The sequence below is a fragment of the Elephantulus edwardii genome, unplaced genomic scaffold, assembly GCF_000299155.1.
Source record: "Elephantulus edwardii isolate Elephantulus edwardi_28Jun2011 unplaced genomic scaffold, EleEdw1.0 scaffold00042, whole genome shotgun sequence".
Taxonomy (NCBI): Eukaryota; Metazoa; Chordata; class Mammalia; order Macroscelidea; family Macroscelididae; genus Elephantulus; species Elephantulus edwardii.
The window spans coordinates 8758152-8766465 of NW_006399792.1; the positions used below are offsets into that span (position 1 = coordinate 8758152).

General features: G+C 40.7%; 1 protein-coding gene across 1 annotated transcript in view; it reads left to right on the plus strand.

The window, feature by feature from the left end:
- Positions 1 to 8314, plus strand: part of LIN54 (lin-54 homolog (C. elegans)) — a 155439-nt gene that overhangs the window by 117086 nt on the left and 30039 nt on the right. The window contains exons 13-14 of the mRNA XM_006885328.1: positions 1757 to 1959; positions 2550 to 2616. Coding sequence (XP_006885390.1) covers positions 1757 to 1959; positions 2550 to 2616 — 270 coding nt within the window. The remainder of the gene's footprint in view (positions 1 to 1756; positions 1960 to 2549; positions 2617 to 8314) is intronic.

Below are 8314 nucleotides of genomic sequence, written 5' to 3' on the forward strand. Positions count from 1 at the left end.
GCCTATCCGGCTATGGTACACCTCTCCACTATCATACCACCCTCTTTCCCTTTATAAAGATAATTTTAAAAACCAAGAGTGTACACATAAATTTCTTAGGTCATGTCATAGATCAATTTTTAAAATTTTGCCACTGACCTCCATGGAAAAAAAGGGCATCAAGTTTCTTTAACAATAATTTCTATATTTCTAAGTTAATTTTAATTCATTCTTCTCATCAAAGACCTTAGCAGTTTCTACTTTTTTCAAAGTTGTGAGGATGGTACTGAGGATCATAGATAATGGCTTAGGAAATAATAATCTATCAATATTACTGATGAAGGGTCAATAGGAGTTTGCTGAGTAGATGGTGGTTGTTCAAAGCAATGCAAAAACAGAGGCAAGAATATTCATTCGAATACTACAGACTTATATAACATTGAAAATGCAGTTCATTTGGATGTTTTAAGACCAATGCAGTCAAGTAACATGACCAGGAGTCTTTCAAAGAATGTCAATGAAAAATTACTGAAAAGTTGTTAAAGTACTTTTGCACTCTGGTGGCTTACTGGTAAAGAGTTGTTACCAACACAAAGGCACATGGTTCAAATCCAGCAAATGTTCCACAGGAGAAAGAAGAGTAATCTCCTAGTTTGAGATTTTCTGACTCTGAAAACTTTGCTGAGCTGTCAGCTATGAGTTGGTTCCAACTTAATGACACATAACAACAGAAACAAGTTACTTTTCCACTCTAATGTACAGAGACTAGAACAATGGGCTCAAGTATAGCAGAGGTGATCACGATGACACAAAGTTCAGATCCGTTTTTCATAGCATGGCTCAGTCTTTAAATCAACTCTATGGCATTTAATAGTATTTATACTTTAATCTTTTCGCCATACAAGTCCTCCTAAAGTCCTCCTTCCATCCTTACTTTTCATATCCGTCGCCCATCTATACAATATTCAATGTCCAACCCAAACATTACTAAATTTAAAAGGTTTTTTTTAATATTCTTACAAGATATTTTCCATTATTTTTCCTTTAATCTTTACATCTCTCTTTAATTTGAATAGCAATCACTTTCAGAAGTACCTTTCTTTCTTACAACGACCCATTTACCCACTCTCCTACTTCCTATTAGTCCTTAAACATGATTTGAATGGTTCAGACCAGTCTGGAAAGACCCTCAACCAGAAGGATGGACTGCAGCAACGGGCTCAAGTATGCCAGAAATTGTGAGGATTGCACAAGATAGGGCAGGACTCAGGTCTTTTCATGGGGTCACTCTGATTGGTCATAGACTGGATGGCACCTAACATCAACGTACCAGCCTGGACCAAGAATACGAGTTCAAATTACACTGGTCTGAAGTTCTGGCCTACTCTTCATTCACGATCAGCTCTGGCAAAATATATCTAGCTGTGTTCAGTTGTGACTCATGTACCTTCTCTACTTTTCTAGTTGCTGACCTTTTGGTTAATAGTCCAAAACTTAACCCACAGCTCGGCTGACGTTACAATCAACTTCAATGTCAGGCACTATTGGTGAAAACTTCTGGTCTGTACTAAGCTCTGCACGCCATGTTGTTTTCCTACACCTTCAACAGTTCTCCTAAACTCTTTCTTCCCATTTTCAATAGGAACGCAAAAGAAGGCAGAAACCTTTTCATTATGTAATGAGAGTATGTGTAATATCTTTGAAGTCAGTAAAACGGAAAGAATGTGAAAGGACTTTGCATCTACACAGGTAAACTGTGAGTAAATGATGGGGGAAGACGACTGCCCCCTCCCTGGACGTTACGCACGTCGCAGTGCGTCACGCGGACGCCGTGACCGACCACGCCACACTGACCACGCACTGCGGGGCCGGCCCCACTTCCCTGCCAGGCCCTACTGTCAATGAAGACTTTCTAGAGAGTGCTGGCGCTCGCGCTGGTGGAAGGAGAGGCCGCGCTCCCTGCTCGGCACGGTGTCGCGGGTGCTGCAGCCCACTGCCGAGCAGCTTCGGGGCATCTTGTTAAGTGAAGCTCCACTTTCTTGGTTGTAGTGGCAGCACGAACCACGACAAACAAACTCTGCCGGTTCACTCGCAGCTATTTGTATAGAAAGACGTGCTTTTGCGCCTCGGAGCTCCCACCCTTCCTCTCTGATGGCACAGCCAATCAGTAGCTGCGCCTGTCTCAGCAGCCAATCGGAGAGGCCAGCTCTTCGTTTTTGAGCGCTTGGCTGTTTTCTCCGCACTCTTCCAGGATGGTTATGTTGCTGTGCTTTTGTACTAGGCTCCTGCACCTTAGCTCAATCCGTCGCCATCACACCAGCTGTAAAGCTGAAAATACGACGCACGAAGTGAAGACAAAGATGGAAGCAGTTCCGGGGCCTGGCTGATGGTCCTCCAGGTGCATTCTCTAAATCTGAGTGGAGAACAGGGCAGAAGGGGGTATGGCGGGAAGAAGGATGAATGTGGCGCCCTAGAAATGTTGAAGACAAAGTGGGGCAAAGAAATACAGTAAATTATTTAGTTAGGTGCATGTTATTTTCTTGCATTTCATTTTGTTGTTCCATATGCAGAGACCATATAAAGGGCTTGGTTGACTGTAAGCGTGAGACCCCGGAGGAGCAGGACATTCTACTGAAAGTATGACTTTTAGTTCTAGGAGCTCGTTTTGCCAGGATATCTTGCAATGTTGTAGGGATTCAGAGAGACTAAGGTGAGGGCCTTGGTCATTCGAGGACGCTAATAGTCCGACGGGAACTTTTCAGTAGCAATAACCGAGGCAGAAGAGGCAGACCAATGAGAAGATTTAGTTCAATTCCTATTTTAAGTTCTTTATATGTAAGGTTTGTGCGTTTGGAGGGTTAACAAAGAGCATGGTTTATATGTATCTTTGAGTAGACTGGAAGATCCTTAGAAAATGCAGTTATTCCAGCATTTCTAAACCTTAACAAAATTACTTTTCCGCCAGCTATATTTTGTTCACTTTGCCCAGATTTTAGCCAAAAAGGATTCATGTCATAGTTTTACTTGGTTGCATTTGTTCACCAATGCACAGTATTTTCATCTTGTTGAAATGAAAGTTACTGCTTTTGTAGTTTTTTTACGAAGTCACATAGCCAGAAAATACTGTATGATCACCAGAAAATACTGTATGATCACTCTGCTGGAGAAGGAGGGACAGTCTCCTCCCGTGCCAGTCAGATACAATTTGGCGGTGTGTATACACACACACACTATGAATTTTGGAAAAATAGGCCCGTGGAAGTTGGATGGGGTTGGGAGGGTCTGACTGTAAGATGTTCAGAGTAGGAACTGCGTTTAAATCAGTTTAGACTATTAGAGCTTTTAGTACTTAGCCAATTTTAGACATTTTCTTCACCCTAAAAAGAAAGCTCATGCTGTCACCCCTTCCCCCATCTCTTAAAGCAACTACTAATCTTTATAGATTTTCCCATACCAATAAAATATAATGCCATATTTAGACCATTTGTGATCGTATCCTCCCATTTACCATGTTTCCAGGGTTCTTCCAAAATAAATGAGGGTTTGCTCATTACCATTGTATGAATTATGCCACATTTTATCTGTTCATTAGTTAATGAGCATTTGAATTTTCATTTCCTGGTTATTGTGAATAATGACTAGGGCCCTGTATGCAAAACTTTGTGTGATCATGTGTTTTCATGTATGTTTCTTTGGTATGTAATTTGGAAGGTAATTGATGGGCCATTTAATCACTTTCCACTCTGTGACACAAATGTCTTGAGTTTTTGCCATAATATGCTCCCGAGAAATCTAATGTTTGCCAAAACTGTGCAGTTTTAAAGTGTAGTGTTTACGGAGAAATATTGTTAAGATATTTATTGTTAAATGGCTATGAGTTCCCACTCATAGTAGCCCTATAACAAACACAACACAATGAGATGGTGTACCTGTACTATCCTCACTTTTGCTGCTGTGATGGAGTCAGTGTTACAGCGACAGTATCAGTCTGTCTCAATGAAGGTCTTTTTACTGACGCTATGCTTTTCCAAGAATGTTTTCTTACTTAGGGTCTGCCTCCTCTTCTTAACTTGTCCAAAATACATGAGGCAGGATGTAACTATCATTGTTCCTAAGTAGCTTTCTAGCTATACTTCTAAGACAAATTTATTTGTTCTTTTGACAGCCTGTGGTATATTCAGTATTTGCCAGTACTGTAGTTCAAAGGCATCAGGATTGGGATACATTATTAAAATTCTGTGCTATTTGATAATTAGAACATCAGAAGAAAAACTGAAAACTTGATTACATCTTATGGGGAATGCTATCCCTGGGTGATGCAAATTGTTGAGAAATCAGCTATTAACTGAAAAATTGGCTATTCATCTCTACCTAGAAGCACCTTGGTAGAAAGGCCTGGCTATCTACTTTGAAAAGATCAAAATCCTTGAAAGTTAGGATGCTCCATGCAGATACTCATGGGTCAGAGTACCTTGACAACAGTTGGTTTGCTTTTATCCGGAGATACTTTCAACAGGAGATATTAAAAACAAGGATAGTGGGTGCTGATAGACTGCAGGTGTAAGTGATGGAACTCTGGCTAATAGTATTGCTGTTAAAATAAGTTCAGAGGCAGCTGCTATGACTCCCTCCAGAACTGTAAGAGGGCCCCGGTATGCAATGGAAAGTAGTCCCATTGCCAATTCATTGTGAGGGCTTTTTATTCCTTGCCTAATTGGTCCAGATATTGGACTCCCTAGGGAAGATAAAACTGGTTTTCTCATTATTCTGGCACCATTTGTCAACAGTGACAGCAAATGAGTTCCTGAAAATTGTCTTGTAGCAGAACAGTTTTACTTACATCTTTGTGAACTGATTGATTGGAAATAACACACTTAATCAATGAGGGATAATTGACTGTCCTAGATATTCTTGAGTTACAACAACATGTAATCACTTATAGATTGGGAACTAGCTTTCAAGTGACATTTATGCATCTTTTTCTGTGTTTTTGGTGGTTTAGTTTGTTTTTAATTTGCTAACTTCATATCCAGTGATTAAACCTTTTCACTGCTGTTCACATAATGAACCGTTGTGATTATTGAATACTTAAATGAGGATATGTAAGCTATATTAAAGACTTCTCTGTAAAGGGCACTGACCATTGCACAAAATAATTTAAACAGAACTATCTCATTTTCAGGAATTATGGTCTTGAAGATTTGGAAGATTACCTGGATTGTGGAAGGTTAACTATTTGAGGTATGCAGGGGAAGTTGTTTTGTTCTGATTTTTTTTCTTTTATTTACACAAAGGTTTACAAATTATATTTATATTTCTGTTTAATATATATGAAATATTCCTGGCACAATAATGTTGAATTGCATCTCCCTCTTCTGTATCCTCCATGAACTCTTCTAACCCACAATTTCTATCACCAGATAACCCTGACTTCGACCCCTCTGACTCAGTTCCCCTCTTTATGGTCCTATCTATGCCCTCAGCCAAGCACCTGGCTCTAGTCCTAGAGACTCTTCAAATCAAGCCTCTAGCTCTACTGATCCTTAAAAATACCCTCCCATCCCCTTTGCTCACAAGTTTGCTACGACCCCCATTCACCCCCTCTGCACTAAACTCTTCTGTCTGATTCCCTAGCCCCATCTACCCCTCCGCGAGGTAGCAGGAGCTGAGGGTATAGTTCGTGTTCATGTCCCCTTCTGTCTCAGTGATCTCTCCCAATTAGAAAAGTACTTTGGCACCTTCTCCAAAGACCCTGACATGTACACTATAGAGTTTAAATATCTTATCCATACCTATGATCTTACATGGCGTAACGTTTATTAATCTGCCTCCTGACCACGCTTTTTTGAATTGCCAAGAAGACACCCTTCTCAGGGATTTTTTGCCTCTTGCCGTTGATGGCCTTCAGAACACCACCAGTGATTTAAGGTGGGTAGTGGTGGTTCTCCTCTCTCAAATCTCCTGTCCACATCGTGAGCAGATCTTCCCGTTAAGACCAAAGAAGCAGTTTTGTGCATTTACCAACCAAACCATCAGTGACCTATGCATGATGAAGTACACACCGCTCCCTCCAAATGAGACAGCATAACGTACCCACCTCCCTTAAACCCCACTAGGACCCCATCCAGCAGGAAGCAGCCAGAAGACCTTGTCACTCCCTAACATCCCAAAGGTGGAATGTTAGGCTAAACCTAAGAATTGGAGGTTGAAGCTCAACTAAAAAATTCCTGTGTCAGGATATTTTCCCAAACCAGAAAATCCTATGTCAGGACATTTTCTGGAACCAGAACTCAGAAAATCCTATGTCAGGACATTCTCTAAAATCAGAACTCAGAAAACCCTATGTCAGGATATTTCCCCAGAACCAGTTCCCCAAGACTGGAAACTTTATGCACAAATGAACCACTGCAGCCACCCCATATAAACCCCTTAAGCCCAACCCCCAGTGCTACTCCCCTTGCTGAGTAGCCTGGTGCTCAATAAACTCTGAGAAATGTTTAAAAAAAAATGATATTGAGTTGGAAGAGGAGATTTGTCCACACTTAAGATGAATATATAAATCTAATTTCTTCCTTTATGATGTTTAAAAATCTCATTAGCTGACTTCCTGTGGAGGGAAAGTCACTGGTACTTACTGAATGGTTACTCCATTTCTGGCATTGTGCTAAGGATTTAATGTTGTGTGTGTTTGTATTTATAACTAGTAATTATTTCTTACAGTAATTCTGTAAAACAGATAGTTGTAAAAGAGTGCTAGCTTATACAAGAAACTTCTAGCCCTCAGCTGAGCGTGGCATCAGGTTTGGAGGGAAACTCATCAATAACCTGCATTAAGCAAATGATGCAACCTTGCTTGCTAAAAGTAAGGAGGGCTTGAAGAACTAGTTGCAGAAGATCAAGGAATGCAGCCTTTAGTATGGATTACATCTCAGTGTCAAGAAAACATAAGATACCTATAGCGTCATGATGGATGTAGAGGAGATTGAAACAGTCAACATCTTCATCTTGCTTGGATTCACAACACCCTTGGCACCAGCAGTCCGGAAATAGACACATCGCACTGGGAAAATCTGCAGTTAAGGACCTCTCCAAATTTTTGAGGAGTAGTGATGTCAGTTTGAGGACTAAAGTGCATTTAGTTCATGCTATAGTCTTTCTGATTACTTGCTATGCTTCTGAAAGCTGGACAGTAAATAAGGATGACAGAAAAAGAATTGATGCCTTTGAGCTGTGGTGTTGGAGAAGAGCATGGACGACAAAGAGAACAAACATGTCTTGGAGAGACTGCAGCCTGAGAGCTCTTTGGAGGCAGGAATGATGAGGCTTTGCCTCATGTACTTTGAGCATGTTGCCAGGAGGGCCTGTTATATGGAGAAAGACATGATGCTGGGAAGGGTGGAGGGTTGGCCAAGGAGTGGAAAGCCCTCAACCACGTGGGTTGATGTGGTAATTGCTGCAATGGGCTCTTGTGTGTCATTAAGTGGGAGGATGGCACAGGATAGAACAGGGTTCAGATCTTTTTATAGGGTTGTTATGAGTCGTATTTGACTCGATGGCACCTAACAACAACAACAACTCCCAGGTCTCTCACTGGGTCCAGTAATGCAGTGGGTGCACAGAAATCACAAAACTGTGCTTATGCTTATGCAGCTTCTTAGGAAAGTTCAGTTTGGGAGCAGGATGCAAATTTTCAATCCTGATTTCTGTGCACTTGTAGTTGCTGTGATGCTAAACACTGTGACACCAATGTGCCAAATGCAATGATGGTTACCCATGGTGGACAGTGTTTAATGGTGCTTTCTGATTAAATCAAGCCTGGAAGGAGGAGTGGCATCCACTTCCAAAGTGGCTTGCCTCCAGAGACTTTGTATGAACAGTGTTCAGACCTTTGTTCATAGGGTCACTATGAGTCGTCTATGACTATGGCACCTAACAACAACAATAATAAAGATATTAATAAAGAAAAAGTATGCTAAATTTTGAAATTACATATTAAGATATACTCTTCTACTAAAATAACGTCTTATGTCATAGATTGTAGTGAATTGTGCTGCTAACTCAAAAGGACCATGTCTGGCAGTTCATATCCACTAGTGGCTCTGAGGGAGAAATGATTTATATCCTTGCAAACCCAGTGGAGGGGCACTGTGAGTCAGAAGAGTCAGAACAGATTGAACAGCAATGAGTAAGTGTTTCATAGCAGACACTGCTAGGAAAAATATACCTCTGAGTTAGCATAAGATAATTTTTTTTTAAAGAAAGATATTATTTTCAAAGGATATATTAAAACCTTATCTTAAGCTCAAGGAACTGAAGAACAAATTCAAACCTCGAG